The sequence below is a fragment of the Acanthopagrus latus genome, chromosome 13 (assembly GCF_904848185.1).
Source record: "Acanthopagrus latus isolate v.2019 chromosome 13, fAcaLat1.1, whole genome shotgun sequence".
Taxonomy (NCBI): Eukaryota; Metazoa; Chordata; class Actinopteri; order Spariformes; family Sparidae; genus Acanthopagrus; species Acanthopagrus latus.
This window is the reverse complement of record NC_051051.1, coordinates 4,056,256-4,075,762: the sequence shown is the minus strand read 5'-3', so window position 1 is coordinate 4,075,762 and position 19,507 is coordinate 4,056,256. Positions and strand designations below refer to the sequence as shown.

At 41.9% G+C, this 19,507-nt stretch overlaps 2 protein-coding genes across 2 annotated transcripts; both read right to left on the bottom strand.

Annotated features, from left to right (window-relative positions):
- Positions 1-2,076: 2,076 nt before the first annotated feature.
- Positions 2,077-13,002, bottom strand: tm7sf2 (transmembrane 7 superfamily member 2). The gene is made up of 11 exons (XM_037119582.1): positions 12,818-13,002; positions 10,644-10,726; positions 9,702-9,898; positions 8,607-8,661; positions 7,993-8,187; positions 6,946-7,049; positions 5,735-5,854; positions 5,424-5,592; positions 5,250-5,330; positions 4,897-5,019; positions 2,077-2,995 (listed from the first exon to the last, which is right to left on the bottom strand). Exons 2-11 carry the CDS (start codon positions 10,714-10,716, stop codon positions 2,835-2,837), a joined length of 1,278 nt encoding a protein of 425 aa, XP_036975477.1. The 5' UTR covers positions 10,717-10,726; positions 12,818-13,002; the 3' UTR covers positions 2,077-2,834.
- Positions 13,003-13,385: 383 nt separating this feature from the next.
- Positions 13,386-19,378, bottom strand: vps51 (VPS51 subunit of GARP complex). The gene is made up of 11 exons (XM_037119581.1): positions 18,890-19,378; positions 18,180-18,309; positions 17,943-18,089; positions 17,626-17,845; positions 16,603-17,518; positions 16,251-16,466; positions 16,077-16,160; positions 15,848-15,982; positions 15,208-15,329; positions 14,209-14,296; positions 13,386-14,124 (listed from the first exon to the last, which is right to left on the bottom strand). Exons 1-11 carry the CDS (start codon positions 19,079-19,081, stop codon positions 13,864-13,866), a joined length of 2,511 nt encoding a protein of 836 aa, XP_036975476.1. The 5' UTR covers positions 19,082-19,378; the 3' UTR covers positions 13,386-13,863.
- Between the last annotated feature and the right edge of the window lie 129 nt (positions 19,379-19,507).

The window sequence follows — 19,507 nt, the reverse complement described above, 5'->3', positions numbered from 1 at the left end:
GACATTAAAAAGTATTTTGAAATGACTAATAAATAGCCAATATGCTCAGAATATGCTAAGCTAATGAGCAATTAGTTATTGGTTCTTGTTCCTTTACCAAAACATTTATATTGTGCGGTCTTGTTTTTCCCTCTAATTTAGGATGAATTACAATTAAAGTTATTAAAGTTGTAGTCTGTAACTATCTTTTTGTTATATTTGCTGAAACTGTCTGTTATGATCTGCCAGTAGAATAACATACAGGTCAGCTGTCTGTAGCTCCGCCCCCACACTGCTCCCAGACCAACACAGCCAATCAGAGCCAAGGGGCGTGTCTGAGAAGCCCCCTCCCCTGCGCAGGCGCAGTGCCTGCTCTTACCTGGTCAGACACCTTCAAGCCCAAATTCAAACTGTAAACAATGGCTGAGAGGCAACAGCAGAGAAATGCTCCACCACTGCTCATGTTAAAGAGAAGAAATAAGAAGACTGACCAAGGAAAGCAGAGTAAAAACAAAGAATTGGACCGAGCCAGAGCGTCATCTCAGAGGTGGAGGAGCTGCTGGATTCGTGAGAACTGAGAGCGACGCAGAGTTAGCTGCTTTCCTGTTGGACAGGTAAGGACTCCTGCTTGATATGTTTAATCCCACATGTTAAACACAAGGCTAAGATGGCGGCGGTTACAGTAATACTCCCATGTTGCAGTCGAGCTACGTAGCTTGTTGCTAAATCTAGCTTGTATGCTAACTCTGGTGTTTAGCTCTGTTCTTATGGCTCCTGGTTAGCAGTAAGTGTCGGTCAAGTTCCGGGCAGTTATAATAAAGTTGGTTTGTGTTCAGGACGCTCTGAAGTGGTTGAATTGGTTTAGATAAAACACGTTACTCATGCTTCAGAAAGGCAGCATGGCAAAAAAGTTGCATTGCCATGTGAGGAATATTGTTTGTTAGCATTAAAGTAAATAAAAATAGTATTGAATATTTCATGATTTTCAGTGTAAAAATGAAATATTAGTGAATTGTCTTTATTTGCCGGTTGTCAAATAAAATGTGGGATGACATTTGAAGTGAAGTTAGATAGAAAACACGCCAATAATCAAATGACTAATCTTATATGAGAATAAAAGTATAACACTTCATCGTGCCCTTTTCTGAACAAAGTGACGGAGTTGTACAAGAGTAAATGATTGTAAACGTTCGTGCAGTACAAATACATAAACCCAAAAAGCTTTTATTAGTATAGCATAAATGCAGCCACTACGTACACAGCCATGCCATTATACAAGCACTTCCCCAATTTGCATATGAAAAACACCACAAAGTAGCTTGAGTGCTGTGTAGGCGAGACCCGAGGCCAGCTGTACTGTAAATGGGCTCCAAAGGTGAAAAATGAAGGTGTGCATCTGCAGAGTGCTGTCGTCTGCTGCACACCTCACTGAGCATGAGAGGAACGGTATTTGTGGCAGGGTGATTTATAATTGAAAAGGACAACGCTGATGCATGCACAGGTTTTTTTTTTTTTTTTTTACAAACTACATTAGCTGCTAACAGAGAAAGAGAATAGACCTTTTTCAAAATGTGGCATTAAAAAATAAAAAACACACAGTTTGGTAACAAAACAGCCACCTGTGACCTCCACAGTGAATCAACCTCCTCTGAATGATGCTCTAAGAAAGAACACTGCTTTCATGGTGATTGAGGCCATTTTTCAGGAGCCTCGGACTGCGTTCACTTAATACAACCCGTTTGTTCCCTCAGAGTAATTTGGAGCAGAGTGCATTCAGAGCTGAAGCCTGACAGACTTTAAAGAAGCCCACAGGATTGGTGAACGAGACAAATCCATCTCAACACGCTGATAACAGGCTGGAAAAGGTTATTATAAAACTGACAGCTATTAGCTCTCATCTTCACAGGCTTGAGAAGGTGGCAGCTAATAGCTATTAACTGTCTCCATCATGCTTGCAAAGTGTAGATTCAAAAGGAATAATTCAGTTTTCTGTAGCTCACATTTTTAATGGAATGTTATTTTGTTTTCTCCCACGCGGCCCGAAAAAGATTCAAACAACCGTTTGTCCAATAAATGCAGTCGAGCTTCATGACCGAGTGTCTGTTTTGTTTTTTATTTCAAATGTATTTACCAGATAATGACACATTTAAAAAAAAAACAATAAACAGGAGACATTGTAAAAACACAAACATGGTAAAAATGCTGTGAGTCAGTCACTTAATGAAAAAAAAGGCACTGGTGTGTAATAGAGCTGCAAATTGAAGATTACTTTCATTATTGATCAATCTGACAATTATCTTCGTGATTAATCTTATAGCCTATAAAAAGTTGTGATAAAAATTGTGACAGTGCTAAAAATCACAATTTCCCAGAGCCAGATGTGACAGAAAGACTGAAAGACTCATCATCTACTGTCATAAATGACAAATAAAAGCAGATAATTCTTAAGAAGCTGTAACCAGCAAATATTTGACTTTCAATGACTGAAACAATCAATTTACTGTTGAAATAGTTAGCAACTTATTTCCTTTCAATCAGCAAATCAATTAAACCACTAATCAAGTACTTTCCCAGTAAAATAAGATGTTTTTTGCCTCTTGTACTGGAATGTTTCAGCTTTACAAACAAGGAAACAGAAGACACATGTAATACAGACTGACTCCACTTACATCAGATTCCTTACAGCTTCTAAAACATTGAAGACTGATTTAATCGTGAGCTTCCTGCAAATGAGCACCAGATATTACTTGTGCGACTGAAAAAGGATTTCCATTATTGCTGAGTATGTGTGGAGAGTCAGGAGGATACTGTGTGACAGTTTTGGTCCCGTATATAAAACCGTCTGTTTCACCCCTTCAGTATACGTAAGGGAAGATCCTGTAGGGGACACGTCGGCAGTAGGTGTCCCACGCTAGTCCGTATTTGGCCCGGCACTGTCTCTCGTCGCGGTCCTCTCGGTGAATCAGCAAGATGGTGAAATATATGACGTAGAAGTAAGGCAGAAGATGTGAGAATCCTAAAGAGAAGAGACGCAGACTGTAAGCTGTAGTAACCATTATAAGTATAAACCATAAATATAATACTTTCTTCTCTTACTGATGTAAATATTCACAAGCTATAACCAAGAATCCATCCTCCTCTGCTAACAGCCGTATATTTCCTTCTCATATATATTCAATAAAAGCCCCTGCAGTGAATACCAGTCAGATTGAGCCTCTAATGTTGCCGCTGCTGATTCATCTCGGTGGTAATTTTTTGCGACCGCACTCTGTAGTGGTTCTGAACAAACAGCTTTTTGTCTCTCAGTCAGTGTGACTTCAGTAAAAGGCCTGGATGTGCCCACTGTTCCTCCGTCTCATCCGTCTCCAGTACGCCATCATGACTCTTTCTGAATGCATAATTTAGCGGTTTGTGACTTTTTGCAGCAGCAATTATAGCGGAAAACTACAGTACATCTCAATTACAAAGGCGAGCGACACAAGCTGAGTCACGAAAAAGCCTGAATAGCAATGAGCAGAATGTGTCATCTGTAACAAAAGTCTGACAGTCACCATTTTAGGAAGTGAGTTTTTCAGAGGAACATAAGGCAGCTTACAGAGGAACAAAGACGACAGACTGTTGCTGCCTTTATTGCTTCGGCATCAGTCACAAACACTGTATAATTATCCAAAACGGACAGGAATGAAAACCACAAAGAATCACAATACATCAAATATAATACTTCTGGAAGCAACAAAAATGTTTTGTTAGCACAGAGTTTTGGAATCTGTCAGTTATTGTAATTTCGGATTTAATGATAATTTAGCTCTGTAGGTAATTATGAAAGGACTCTATAGTTCCCCTCGGCTCTCCAGAGCTTTCTAGTCTTTCTGAGCTCCTTGTTTCGGTTTTCCAGCCTGAAGCTTTGTGTTTAGATTTCGTCTCACTGCTCCGATGATGTGTGATGTGAGTGTTTGCATCAGGCAGCTGGTGGTCATCGAAAAGCTCTAAAAAAAACACTTCGCTACCTTCTGAGCACCAAACAGCAGGCGGACAGTGTTAGTGATGAGTTTGGATGACATGTAACATCAGCGAACTTGAGCTCCTTTTTTGTTTAAGTTTAGTTTTGGTACTGATCCAAAAACTCAGGCACTGTATCAGAAAAAGATACCATAATGTATTAAAATGTATTTCACAATGCTACAAACTGAAAAGCTCTTTATAAATCTTAATGTCATTCGATCAACTACATCACCTTTAATACAAAGTTAACACTGGTTGAGATGTCTATATTCTGACAACTTAACAGACCTAATAATCAAGCTTGAAGAAATGATTTAGCTTTTTGTGTTAACATTAAGGTGATCTGGGGATTTTTACTTGTTAAAGTAAGCTAACTAAAACTTAAAGGTGTTGTTAAAGTAAGCTAAGGAGGCTAAACTCAACTAAAAACAACCATATAGAGTTCTACATGCTCATGATGGGATTCAGTGTCATGTTCTATGCGCACCCCTTTGATTAAAGTGTTAACCTTGAATCTGCCATTAATCAACACATCTGACAGAGTGACTGAAATATTGCTGGTATTTACTGCAGGGCTCAGGCTGGGATTGTACTTTGAGGTGTTTCTATTATTTTGTCCGCCCATTAATCACAGTAAGATTCTCACAGAGGTGAAAGTACATGTTTTAAACTGTGTCATACTTCAGATGGACTGTAGGTAGATGAAATATCCGTGTACAGCGCTGCTTTTGATTTGTGACTCGTATCATTTAAATCACCAACGCATCCATTAATTCTAACAATAAATATGCCCGAGTGTGATTAATACTCAGCATGACATGATTTCATAACTATGACTTCATCCACATTTTAAATGAAGACTAACTGTGACCTGCATGTACAACAAGCCTTTCCGTGGCTCTCAAGCTGTCTTACCACATGGCAGGGACCACGCCAGGGCCATGAGGAGGTCACCGAGGTAATTGGGATGACGAACGAGACCCCACCAGCCAGAGACCAGCAGCCTCTTCCCCGTTGCTGTGGCAATGGTCTCAAGTCCTGCAAGTAGTCGTCGATAAAAAAGTGCATGTCACTTCAGATCAAATCCCTCAAGTCTCCCACTTCATTCTGACAGAAAGAGGAAATGTAGTTTCCTCCTCTTCACATATTCAGCACAAGCTGAGACAGATCTCTAGAAATCAGATGTGAGAGACTGTAAGACAGAATATGTGTCTTCACTTAGAGAAGACATTAAAAACACTCATAAGAAAAGTTGAAAGATGACTGACTTGCAACACTTGGATGTGAAGGGTCTCGTCTGAACTGGTTCTTCTGTGAGTTGGATTTTCTGAAAATATAATATCCAACACCTGACGGGGAAGGGAAAAATATTAACATCGCCATCTTTAACCATAAGACACAACATATTACAGCCTAATGGGAAAGAGCTGACTCATAATTACCATTGAGTGCAATTATAGCGGCGGCTCCGAGGAAACTTAGTGCCTGTGGGTGCACAACCAGGAAGGCAGCCTGCAGGCTGTATGTGAAGGGGACCCAGGCCAGATCCCCAAAGACCAGCATGAAGCCAAAACCATCATGCACAATGTCCATAGTCGTCAGTACGGCCTCCTGTTGTAACACCACAGTGCACCAGATTAAGTCACAAAACAAAACATAATTAGCGTTAACACAAGGGGCCAATTGCAAAATTCTATGGGGCTGACATTTGAAACTAAAGTAATCTTTAACTGTGACTCTGTGGCCCACTCACCTCGTTCCACAGAGCATCTGCCACGTACAGCAGCTGGAAACAGTTGACCAGTATCATGGCGAGTGAGGGGGAACCACGAAGCTCCACCTCCTTCATCAGCATGCCGAGGTTTATGACCACCTGAGACGATAACAGGTGGAGTGAAGTGACTCACATCACGAATTTAGGCAACATGTTTTACCTGCACTTTCAAGATATTGGTAGATAAATTCAGTAGATGGTTTATTGGACACAAACACCAACTAACACTACATGTACGTCTATATAAACTGTATTTACATAACCAGGTTATTTTGTGTGAATTTTACCTCCTAATGTATTTAATACTTGAGTTTAGAAGTCAAGGTCAGTAAAGTTTGATTGTTCAGTGAGTATATAAAAGCAACATCCTGTTTACCTCACTGGATTAACCCTTAAAATGTTCATTATCTGGGACATCAGCAGCAACTGTAAGATGTTGACAGTAAAGGAAAATAGTTTGAACATTCAACAGGAAGCAAAAAGCTCCCACACACTGTCTGTAGCCAGTTGGTGGGAGCTTTTTCTGTCCTCTCCCACGCACCTCTCTTTAAAGCATTCAGATGTGCAAAAGGTTTTACTGTAAATAAAAAATAAAAAAAAATATACATACACCTGCAAAAAATAAAGAAAGAACTCATTACACTAACACTTTCCTCTATGTCTCTATCCTTTTTCTGTTTCTATGAGGATCTTAACAACCTTGTGTAATTTGGAGAACCTCATTTGTAGTTATTACTGGAAAATCTGTATTTCTGTCTCAGACACAGATAATGAAAACACCCCTGTCCTCCAACAAATGTCTCACTGGGTCATGTCAGGAGGGAGAAAAGTTTCTGACTCTCAGTGTGTCAAAGTAAGACAGCATATTATAAAGACCGATCAGGGGAGAGCAACATCGCCACCTGTTGGTCGTGTTGGGTTTTCCGACAAAGATCAACGTCGGTGTTGATTAATGTTCACAAGTAAATTGAATTATTCAGTGTTACAGACTGAAGATTAAAAAAGTAGATTGTCAAGCAGCACTCCACATGTAACAACAGTTTTAAGTTTTAATACACATTAATGATGTTACATATTTATTCCTTTAGCTTTCAAATTTAACTCTTTTCTTTTACTGCATTATTTCTTCTTTGTATGAGAAAAAGCCACAATACATGCATGCACCGGTCTATGCCTGCAGGTTCACTCACCCAGCCAATCAGACCCGGTCTGAGCTCACAGAAATATTTAAGGTCGAAGTTTCCGATCCGTGGGTTTAGCTCCCGCCCGATGAAGAAGTCATAGAGTGGGTTCCCTGGACGGGACAGAGAGATTAATGCATTAACAAGAAACTCCACAGGAAGATCGTAGCCATCGATAGTAGCCTATCAACACTAAAAATCTGAATCTCTTATAAGTAAAGTTATCAAATAAATGTAGAGGAGAGGAAGTATAAAGTAGCAAAAAGCAGATTCTTAAGTTCAGTATTTGGGTGAACTGTACTTTCTGTTACATTCAATATTGACAGAGATTTCAATTACTTTTTATTACAAATTACTGTAACTGCGCTTTACAGGTATTCAGTTTACTGTAGCTAAAAGTGAAAGTGAATTAAGATTGTGTTTACAGTTGATATTAGTCCGTCATATCATTGGCTTCATCAGTAACTGTGTTAATCCTTTAATATCTATCAACTAATCAGCATTTGTATTCCAAAGCTGTTTGTCTGTTAGCTTAATTAACGACTGCCTGGTTCTCACATAATCTCATACAACAGGCATCAGTTGTCAGTGTATTATACATGTGTGTCGTGGCTGTCTTACATGTTACCTTTATGAATTTAACTGAATCACTAGGTTACCGTTTTGCTGTTAAATTTTAGAGTGAGGTGCTGGAAACAACATGCTGTTGCAGCGTGCTCCTTTTATTTATTTTTTTTTCCTTTTCACAAACTAGGACGAACATATTCATCAGCGAGCAGGAGCTGAATCATAATGCTGGGCGCTCTCAGGTTTCTGTCTTTTTCGATGCAGCCGAGCGCATTGAAGCAGCCGAGCAGGGTCAGCTTACTTGAAAAGAGTGTTCCTGCTGCCTGCAGGCTCCAGAAGAGCGCTGCTGTTAGATAATTACCCACAGGAATACCAAAACCCTAAACCGAACATTAAAACAGGCCTACAAATGGACAATACGCCATGAACTCTGCTGAAAACTGTGTTTCAGGGTGGCATCTTCCTTTAATGATGAACCTCCAGTCTCACCTGTGTTGCCCCCCAAAGCAAGTGCATGAGAAGGAGCCCAGAAAGAGCGGATGTAGAGGTAGACGGAGAACAGGAATGACACTGCTATTGCACACACTGCCAGAGGCACCAGCAGCTCAAACAGATACCCCAGAGGAGCCCCGAGCCCCACTAACAGCAGCAGCAACACACCACTGATGCACAGGCTGTGAAAACCTGAGGGAGACAAACAAACAAAGGTAAATGCTGTTGCCTGGGGGACAGAGATAAGCAGGAAGACACGGGCTGCTATAAAAAGAGGTAAAAGTTAGAAGAGGTGGAACTTTAGATTGTGTAACTTAAGTAAACTTTAGATCAGGCAGAAGGTGTCGAGGTTAAACTAAAAATAAAAGAAGTCACGGCGGTGAATTTTACAACAGTGGGCAAATGTGAAAAAGGTGTTCGCACTCAAACGTAGTAGAGAGCTGAGAGTAAAACTCGAGAGCAGCTGTGAAATATTACCGCAACTATAGTTTTACTCAATAGTGCTACAGTACTATGAACACTACTGTCAATAAGCAGAATTATCCTCCATTACTCACAGCACAAACTAAGCAAGATGTTCATTAATGATAAAAAACAGAAGCCAACGATACCATTTATGGGATACTTGAGACGCGTTCCATCCCTCAGCACTAATCCTTCAGACACCTGCAGATGAAGAAACTCATTATGGATCTGAACACAGAACAACTTGTCCTGTGCATATATTCATAAAGAAATTAAATGTTCAATTCATTACACTCAGGATCTCTGCAGCCCCAGTCTCTTTTGGTCTGGAATATTAATTCTGACTTCTTGAAGTGTTTTTTTTTTCTCTTGTTTCCACTCGTACTCCTTTTACACCTCTTTTTAGCGTGTCACAGATAAACCTGACACATTGCATTTTGGGAAATACACTTATTTGCTTTCTTGCAGAGATCTGAGGTGATCGACACAACTTTCACAACAGAGAGAAACAGCTCGCCTGGCTTTGTCCTAAGGTGATAAATCCATCTGATGTTCACTAATTATCACATTACATCTTTTGTTGTAATGCTGCAAAAGAGTAACTCGCTGTAGTCTCCGGTTGCTGGTTACCTGGGTTCTGCTCCAAGTTTGGCACAGCACACCCAGCAAAACAGCAAAGCACCTAAGCTGTTGTACTAATTAAACAAACGAGATGTAATCTTAAATAATTCATGTAGCTTCAGAGATGTTGCTTAGGGGACTGTGCAACATTTGTGCAGCTAGACTAGCTGTTTCCCTTTCCAGTCTAGTTGACAAGCTAAGCTAGCTGGTATCAATCTTCTCCTCCAACACAAAAGCTAACAAGCACATTTCCAAAAAGTCAAACTATTCCTTTAAAGCAGCTGACTCAAGGCAGCTTCGGGAAATTAAGGCACATTTGTCATAAGTGTCATTATCTTGTTGTACACAGTAGATGCTCTTCAGCAAAAAAATATGCTTCAACAACTTAGTTTGTTTTTAATTAGAATATGCTCCCAGTCATTCATTCAAACAATCAGTGTTTACACAGTCTAATCATCGCATCACAATTCCACAGAAGGCTGCAAGATGATAATTATTATTATTTCATCAGAGTGTGTTCAAAATGCGCTCTCAGAAAACAGCATCTCTTTGGCGCAGTCGTCACCACAGCTGGTTTTGATGTCATTTTAACGTCTACCAGCCTGATGAACGTGTCTTACCTTTCCTAATGGCATCAAATAGAGGAGGGCATGCAGAGAGATCCAGCCCAGCAGAACCACGAGGGCCAGAGGGTCCCACAGATGGTCAGTGGAGGGGAGGGAAGGGGGCCACTTGAGCACACTGGCCTCAGGGCATCGACTCACAGATATCAGGAACAGCACCGTCAACGGAAGAAAAACAGGGATGCATATGGCACCTGAGAGACGAGTACAGGTAACAGCGAATGTTTAGACACTCAGAAGCAGCCAGAGCATTGCAAAATGTATGTTAACAGGGAAAATTAAGCATTTGACATAAACTGTGTAGCAGCGAAACAATTATGTTAACAGTCAGTATGGAAGCAACAACACTGGGGGTTCACTTAAGTATTGTCACATCTGCCGTCTGCTGAGAGTTCAGCTGTTGCGTTCAAAACATGATTTTACTTTTAAAACAAGTGGAGAACAAAGCAGGAGATGCTCTCAATCACACACACTAGCAGAAGAAGCTGTGAAGTATTTGTCGTCTCATTTTACGTCCTATCTACGATGACAAATCTCAGTTGGGATGATTCTCAATTAGGGCTGTAATGAAAAGTCCTGTGCTGGGAAATGAGGGATCTTTACTGCGGCAAGTGTTGCCATCGTATTACTCTTCTATTGTGGCAGAAGTTTAATCACACCAAAGCGGCCTGGAAAGAAATACCAGACTTGACCAAATGAATCTAACAACAACAACAACATGACAGTGATTTTTCGTGCCGAGAGGTGAGAACAAGAATCACCAGAGAGCAGTACGTGAAGAAATGAAGAGAAGGTCTTTGTGCTTGGGTGAATTTAGTAGCACTTTCTGCTATACAATGTGTAGTTCATGGTTACATAAAGGGCAAAGCATCTTACATAAAATGACAGTGGATGCACAGTGATGTAAAGTAAGGCTGGTCCGGCTCTGTGGCAACTCACCCAGGGTTCCTCCGAACTCCCTCTCTGTGTCATGTGAGGATTTGTGTTTGAGTCCTTGACTGTTGGGCCTCATTGTTGCTTTCCTGTTAAAGTATACACGTAGATACATGTGAGGAACAAACATGTAGCAGTAATTACATGGCCGTGGGTTAAAGCCAATGAGACGATGACAAACTTTTATTTGTAACACTTTCTGGAATGAATCCTATCCAACACTTAGAATAATCCTTGTGATAATCTGCAGTAAAACGTACCGCAATTAACCTCTGAATCTTACATATTAATACCAAGAGTCCCCTCTTAAAGGTTTAATTGTGACCTTTTATCTCAGCACAGTATGAGTCTCATTACAAATTAACACAAATCATTTTTAAGAGAAGTGGTAAAAAGTCACTACATTTACATTCATGTACTTACAGCAATGTTATATAATTTTATTACCTTAAAATAACAGCGTCTAAATCATTTTGATGGTACGGTCTCTTGTAAAAGGGTGAATGGTGTTGCCTGTCTTGATAATTACAGATCAACTTATCATGCATATCTTATCTTTTTGACTTATCAATATATGTACATGACCTTGATTAGTTTCACTGAACCTGATATAGCGCGCTGTGTTCCCACACGTTTGAAGGTTTTAGTCAATGTGATAATATAAGGCCAGAATAACTGCGGGGTTTCCCCTATCATGGCTTCATTTAAAAAAAATAATAATTTATTTAGGATATTTCAGTATTGTCCACATGCCTGATTATTAAGAATTACAATTTTCATTGCTCTTTGAAAGGGTGTACTTAAATTAATATTTGATTGTCATTATAACACTTGCATCAAAGGGTATTAAAATGATAATAGTCTCTTTATTGCAGTTATCTTTGGGACAATATATTGGCCAATAAAAATAGTTGATGCAGCAAGCTTATATACAACCATGAGGCATTTATACTTTGTCCTATATTCTCCAAATTTATGCTATGTTCTTTTCACTCCACTTGTTAGGATCCAAGTTTTTTCATTTCTCTTGTTCCCTGTTTTATTTTGACATGTTGCTCTCATGTGTCTTGTCTTGCTTTTCAGTTCCTCCTTCCAGTCCTTTTCCCTCCTCACCTGTACCTGATCCCCCCTTTAGTGTGTCTGTGTATTTAGCCTTTGTCACTCATCATGTCTTGGTCAGTTCGTTCCGCCTTCCTCCGTGATGCCACCCTGAATTTCCCACCAGCGTCTCCTCATGTCACGCCTTTTCAGTTTTTTGCTCCTTGAGTTTTGATTGATGTGCACTTTTCTTTAGCCCTTTTGGTTGTTACTTTGTCTTTTGGTTTATCTGGAACACTTGGTTTTTTGTATTAATTCAGCTTTGTTTAATTTAAGCTTACTTTGTTGTCCTCACCTTGACACCACTACATTTATTGAACAGCTACATCTTCCACCGGTGACTCTGTCTTTACATTAGTGACATGTAATCAGTTTTTAGAGTGTATAACATAATGCAGTATCATAGATTAAAGGGCCCTGCACCTCCACACAGGTGTTTCTAATGCTTATATCTGTTCCTCCTGAGTTTAGAGTTGTGCAGGGATTTACATGAAGAAACCAAACTGTCCTTTAAAAGAGGATTTTTTTTTAACAGGACAGTGAGACAGGTGGCAACTGGACAGGTTAGAAAATGGTTTGGAGAACAGTTACACAAGCCAATCTGCCACTTGTGATACTTTAGGTAGCCTACTTTTACTTTGGTGGAACTTTGAATGGAAAAGTCTACAGTACATCATAGTATTTCTTATTTTGAGTTTTTTTTTATCAGTGACCAGAAGAGACAAATATTCTGTCACAGGCCAAAAAATGACAAATATAACAATGAATGTTAAAGAATGGGATCGAACTGGCGATGTGACTGTTTCACTGTCGTCAGAAATGATGAAAAATATGTTTAAATCGTTTATTTAATCATTTTAAATGGCCTGTTAGTGTTGTAATATTAACCCTGCTGTCACAGATAAACCGAGACAAAGTTCAGCTCGAGCTGCTGTTAGCTAGTCTGGTTACCTGCCGGCGCGAAAATAAACTGAAAACAGGCTGAAATACAACAAAAATAAAACGCTTTTGTAATATAAATACGACGTATGTCATGAATAATTAACTGTTTGTCTTGTAACACAGTAAATACGGTGTCTTACCGGTGTTTAGCACGGAGGTGTTGACGGGACTGCTCAGATTACTGCGGTGCATCCATCCAGCAGCCTCGCTCGCGGATACGCCCCCCGATGGGACGTCTAACGGCTGGAAACGACCTCTCGGCCAATCAGATTCCTCCGCGGTCATCAGAAGAGGGTGGAGACAAGAGGGCTCAGCCAATCAGACGAGCTCATCAGGTGGCGACAGTCGCACGCATGCTGCACAGAGGGCTGGCTGGCAGATGTTGTGAAACACACCTGAATTTACTTATTAAAGTAATTAAAACTACATATTTATTTCGAATTAGACTGGTTTTATGAAGGAAGAACACACATTTTGATTCTCACATTCATACACTTTTATTGTAGATGTTTAAACCATTGCAAAACATAGTTTATCTGTGAAGACATGCACAGGAAACAAGAGAATCAGCAAACTAAGAAGGCAAAACACAGCTGCTGTAGTCACTGTTAGTGTTATAGATTACATAATCAGATTATGTTCAGATTGCAAATAATTCAGCAAAAAGACTCATCAAAGGACTTATTAATACACAAGATTTCGACAGGACACAACTTCTCTCCTTCAGATTCTGTATTCACATTAATAAAACAAATCCTTCAAGGGGGACAAATGTTTATCTTGAATCATGTCAATTTAAATTATGTCTCTCTTTGCAGATAAAGGAGATGAGAGGGGTTTCTCTACTCATATTTTAAGATCATGTGCACTTTGTAATGCAAATGCCTAGAATATCAAGAGATCTGTCCCAAATTCACATTCAAGTTGTACAATTTATTCATGTTTTTACAGTAACCAAAGTGCTCTTCCTCTTCCCCAACACAAGAAACATGACTTAATGCATTGTTTTGAGATCGCCACAGATATTTATAAGCATTTTACAGTTTGATTTGAATCTATATCAATAAATTCAACATTTAACAGTAATTATGAGACTGTTTTAATTTTGATACATGATTACAGTGTATCTGTATTTATGATATGGTGTTTGGAGCACACACTAGCTGACAGAGCTGCACTTTGAGCTTCAGCCTCGCTCACAGATGACCTCGATCACGCTCTGCTCCATCGGGGACGGATCCAGGCAGCGGTGGGCGGAGCTCCCCACTATCTCATCCAGCAGGAAGTGCACGAGGTTCTCGTCGGAGACGAAGCGCCACAGGTACATCTGCAGGTAGTGGCAGTCCACCTGGATCTGCTGCAGCCCATAACGACCGAAGGTGCGCAGGCGGACGCATTCCAGGAATGTCTTTAAACTGATTTTGATGATTCCGGTCATCACAGAGACCTGGGACAGTAGAGAGGTGAGTGAGTGAGTGTACTGTACGTAACAGATGACTTTCATCGAAGACTGACGAATACCTGCACTCACCTTGTTGAACTCCACTGAACTGAAGATGTCAATCCTCTCAGAAAACAACTTGTGTATGTTGCTCAGCAGATTAGTATCCATGGGAGCACTGCAGGCAGACAGAGGAGAAACCACTCCATTGAATCCGAAATTAAAAAACAACAACCTTATTGTTATAATTAAAGTCAACAACCGCCTCTCCTGTTGTGGAACCGAATGAGGTAATACAGATTAGCTGCATGTGTCTGGTTGTTTATGCTTGTCACACGCAGCAGGCATGTTTGAGATGAACTGTGCCTCGGCTGGAAAGCAGACAAGCAGCAGCGGGCAGCGATGAAAAACAGTTTTCCAGCAGACTTCTGTCTGTAGAGGACGTCACAGACACACTCACGTCCTGTCAGATCAGCTTCAGTGTATTCAAATGTTATCAGACCATGTTTTAGTTCGTTGTTTTAATCATGACACTAGAAAATGATATACAATCTATTATTTCTATTCAAGGATCAACATCCATTTTACATAAATTCTCATGTAAATCAGCTTCGTATTAGTTTGCTGCTGTATATAAATCTGCTGATAAATAAATTCAAACACATTAAAAGTCAAACGTGGAGAAAAGAAATACAAGACAGAAGCTTTAATGATCGATCTGTCAGATATTTAGACTGTCGGTGCTTCACTTTAACAGTTAAGTTTGTGTTGCTTAGTACTTCAATAATTAAATCACTCCAATGTTTGTGTACAATAGACAACTATTTTACATTGTATGCGGTTTATGAGAATGTATTGTGTCTCATTTTCAGCCTCACATGGTTTCTGTTAACAGAATAAAAATTTGAAGCCAAACTAATATGATTAAAATCACTCAAATTCAGTCCAAGACTTGTTTCTTCTATCCTTGACACAGTCTGATACGATGTAATTATAATAGAATGCCGTCATTAAACCAAACAAACACAATGCTGTGAGAGAGCCGCACTTTGTTTCATCACCTCTCTGTTCTATTTGTGTCTGAGTTACCTTGGAGTGTAGCTGGCAGCGTAGCGAGCTTGTTGCCTCGAGCTGCTGTAAACAGAAAAAGTCCTCTTGCTGGAGTCGCTGCTGTGCGCCTTCCTCACACCTTCCTCATATAGAAAACCGACCTACAGCGGAGCAAAGAGAGTTCATTAGGGCGGCTGAAGCTCAGGGGTGGAGCCAGTTATCAGAAGGTCGCTGGTTCGATTCCCCTGGTCTGCATGTTGAAGTGTCATGTCATGTCATTATCCGTAACCGCTTATCCCTTTCCATGGGGTCACGGGGTGTTGCTGCTGGAGCCAATCCCAGCCTTGTCTCAGGGCGAGGGCAGGGTACTCCCTGGGCAAGTCGCCAGCTCATCGCAGGGCCCTCACTAGTGAGCAATGGGGGGTTCAGTATCTTGCTCAAAGACACTTCGACAGCCGGGATTTGAACTAGCGACCTTTCGATCACTAGTCGACCTGCTCTACCCGCTGAGCTACAGCCGCCCCGCATGTTGAAGTGTTCTTGGGAAAGATACTAAACCTCAAAACTGATGTGCTGGTTGACACCTCACATGGCAGCCACCGCCAGTGTATGAATTACTATAAGTCTGCTAAATGCCCTAAAATGTAAAACACTGAAAAACGTGAGGACGAACTGTCACCTGCACATCAATGGAGGTTGTGTCCTCCACCACTCTCTTCATCACAGCACGGACGTTTCGCGGCTCGATGGTGTTCACCCAGTCTCGTGTCTCCACGCTCTTTCTCAACATTTGGGAGATTATCAGACCCTGAACCTGCAAAAACAGTAGCAGATTTTTCCTGCATTGATATCTCTGATTTCTCTCAGTAAAAAAAGTAAGTCAGTGTCTGTTGAAGGAGAAAACTTACTTTTACATAATGGTTCAGGAGTTTCTGTGCTGCCTCCCTGGCTTCAGCGCATAAAGTTGTGACGGGTGTTACTGGACTGTGATGCTGAGAAAGTACAAAAAGTTAGATATGCTCGGCAGTGAAATGTATTAAATACTGTATTTTTACAGCGATCTTAGGTGACGTGCCATTTACCTGCGCAAGGAACTGTTCGTCTGTGAGAGTGAGTATGTAAGAGATGGTTGAAGTTTCGTAGTCCAGGCAGAGGCGAGAAAGCAGCAGCAGAAGGGCCGGAGGAGTCGAGCCTCCCTTGTCTCCTGCGCTCTCGCAGAACTGGCGAGAAGACTGGCACACAAACTTTATGAAGCTCACCACCAGACTCTCACGCACACCCTGACTGCAGAATTCACCCTACAAAGAGAAACAGCACGCTGTCATGGTTCAGGATGTCATGAATTAAAGGAATCGTTCACACCATTATTTAAACACTTCCTGACTTTTGGGGGAAATCTGTTAATTTACTGCCAGGTACACAAAATCTATTCACCTTGAAGTACGGCTTGTTGGAGAATGTTATGTCCTTAGCTGTGAAAAGATGCACAGATGCGAGCACTGACTTAATCTGATTGAGAATCGAGGCGGACAGTGAGGAGAGCAGCTCCGGCAGGCTGGTCGGAGCATCTCTACCAGAGGCTGCCCCCCCTAGAAGAGATCCGCCTGCAGCCACTGAGGCGCTGGCCACAGAGAGCCGAGGTGTGGCCAGTGCCTGCCTCACATCCGTCAGGCTGTCCATGTAGAAGCTCTGCAGGGCAGCGAGGTACTGCTTGACTCGCTCTGTTGCCGCCCGGATCACAATCCCCGTCCCCTGGTTCGGCACGGCGGAGCCTGGCAGCAGCTTGGCCACAGCCTGAAGTCTGCGGTGGAAGCGGTCGAGTGCTCGGACCAGGAGCGAGTTATCTGCGACCCCTTTCTCCTCTTGTATCCTCCGCTCCACGAGCGAGAAATACCGAGCAGCCAGATCGTCCACAAAGGCGTGCAACTTCCCATTTGCCATCTGGGGAATATTTTTGGATGCCAGCTCGCCTTTCTGAGCATGGTTGATGAAAAGTTCCTGATAGGATGTGATGACTAAACATAAGCTGCTGACAAATTCATTGCAGCCTCTGTCAATGAATTCCAGGATGTCAGTGTTTGAGGAGGGAGATGGCACGGCGCTCGTTTTAGGGGAGGTACCAGTTGGAGATCCGGGGGCCGCAGCAGATGACGAGCTGCGTGCCGTGGCATCTTTCGGGGCTAAGGTGGACGGGTACGGTCTTATCTCTGCTTCCAGACCCTGGAGGTCCGACTCCAGTCGAGACCGCGCATGGCTCAGAAATTTATCACAGAGCTCTTCTGCCGGCTCATCCAGCTGTAGCAGCAGCTCCACACACTCGGATAAATCTTTGGCACTTGAGCCACCATCCCTGTAGGACAACAACAAAACAGGCAGAAATAAGAAAATAGTGAAAATCAGACCCAAACAAATCTCTCACTGTGTCTCCAATCTGATGTGAGGTTGAGCGATTCCCACCTGAACTTTTGTCGCAGCTCCTGCGCCAGCTTGTCCATGATGGCGTGGCAGTCGTCCTGAATTCCCTTGAAGGAGGGCAGGTGGCTGTACTGCTGCAGCACACAGCGGGCACGGCGGTGCGATCTCACCGCCTGAGCGTAGGCCTGCAGCTCCAGACACTTGTTTAATCTAGCAGGCAGCTCAAACAGAAACTGCAGCTTCCTTAACAGAGTGTGAACGCCTGAAATTAAACATGCAGAGATTAAAATGTCAAAAAAAACAAAAACAATAACCACCATGACAGTCCCACAACAACAAACTACCTGTTTAAGTCTCACCTGAGAGTTTCGTAATCTGTGCGTGCTGGTCTTGAAGCGTTCCACTGATGCTGGCGCTGAACTCAGTGATTGCTGCCATGTTGGCGGACAGGCAATCCATCTCGTCCTCCATCTTTTTGAAGTCGTTCTTCATCTTTCTTATAGTGTCTGGAAAAAAAAAAACATGGACAGATGGGTGAATAAATCCAGATACGCACAATTTCCACCAAACATGCACCGAGTGAGATGCTCGCTCACCTGTAGCAGATATGAACTTGTTGTAGTTCTCATACACCAGCGTCTGCATGTCACTGTCCAGAGAGCGGATCTGCTTCACCATGCAGGTCTCCTGGTCCATCAGCTCCGCGAGGGAGCACTCCCGTCTGAGCTGCAGCACGGCACAGAAAACATCATCGTCACACTTCACAAAGTCAAATTAAACACTGCTGGGTATAACTTTTCATAAAGCAGCTTTCTTCTAAGTTGATATTTTGTGAATAAAATCTGTAAAGTCAAAAATAATATGTTGCTCCATCCTGGGAGAGGGGTTAAATTTTTCCTTATTCTAATCTAATCGAAATTGTAAAGCCAATTGAGGCAATAAAATACAGTGGATTTGATCAATTTCCCCTCCAAAAACTGTTTTCATAATATAAGTTATTGTATGTTTAATGGTAATTTGTTGTAGATAAATGTGGATTAAATTCCATCGGCACTAGCTGAAGTAGTGCTGGTTGATGTTTCCACTGTTTAGTATTAAAAATGAATTATAATCCCATTCAATTTTGTGTTTTTATTCCAAAGTGATCTTCAGATGCATCTGTAATTGTACTACGATTCAAATATCATAATTGGTATTGACAGCAGTGTTAGCAGTATGTCTCACAGGACAGGGGTCGTTATGTGAGCTGTGTCGCTGTGGTGAACAGGTAACACAGGTGACATGTTGGTCACTGTTGGTCTCTCACCTTGTTGAGGAAATGCTCGGGGTCGAAATGCGGCCCGTTGATGTCGCAGGGATCCAGGGACTCCGGCTGCTCCTCGGCTTTTCCTTCCTCGTTCAGGCCGTAGTAGAGCTTCAGCATGCCGTGCACCCTCCGCCTCCTGCTGGGGTCGCCGTCCCCCGCCACCGCCACCGAGCCGCCGGCCTCATCGTCCATTCTGCACAGCGGCCGGCTGAGAAACGAACTGATGAAACGGCGATAAACAAAGATGACGAGCGTCCAATTGGCAGCAGAAAACTGGCAACTACTGCCTGGAAACGTAAATGTCTACCTCCAAAGTCACTGACAGGCTAATGTTTCAGCTGTCTACTTTTAATAAGAAGGGTTTTTACGATAGTTATGAGAAAAATGCTCCTTTTTTCCTCCCAACAACACAGCAGCTAGCAACGTAACTATTTCCGGGTTTGCAGCCTATTGGTGCTGCGTCACCAAAGAGTGTGTGTCGCCAAGAGAGATGACTACTCATACAAGTGAGGATTGCTGTAGGGCTTTCAGATAAGCCCGGAAGTGTGCCACTGCGCATGTCACTGTGCGATACAGCAACTAAATGAGCGCTTATCAAAGATGCGCGACAAAGATTTC

Coding starts and splice junctions, on each gene's coding strand:
- vps51 (XM_037119581.1), bottom strand. CDS start 19,081: ATGGACGATGAGGCCGGCGGCTCGGTGGCGGTGGCGGGGGACGGCGAC. Junction 17,519..17,625: donor GAGCTGCGACAAAAGTTCAG/GTGGGAATCGCT, acceptor GTTGTCCTACAG/GGATGGTGGCTCAAGTGCCA. Junction 16,467..16,602: donor CCAACAAGCCGTACTTCAAG/GTGAATAGATTT, acceptor TTCTCTTTGTAG/GGTGAATTCTGCAGTCAGGG.
- tm7sf2 (XM_037119582.1), bottom strand. CDS start 10,716: ATGAGGCCCAACAGTCAAGGACTCAAACACAAATCCTCACATGACACA. Junction 8,188..8,606: donor TCTCAAGTATCCCATAAATG/GTATCGTTGGCT, acceptor TGTCTCCCTCAG/GTTTTCACAGCCTGTGCATC. Junction 2,996..4,896: donor GGCGTGGTCCCTGCCATGTG/GTAAGACAGCTT, acceptor TCTTCTCTTTAG/GATTCTCACATCTTCTGCCT.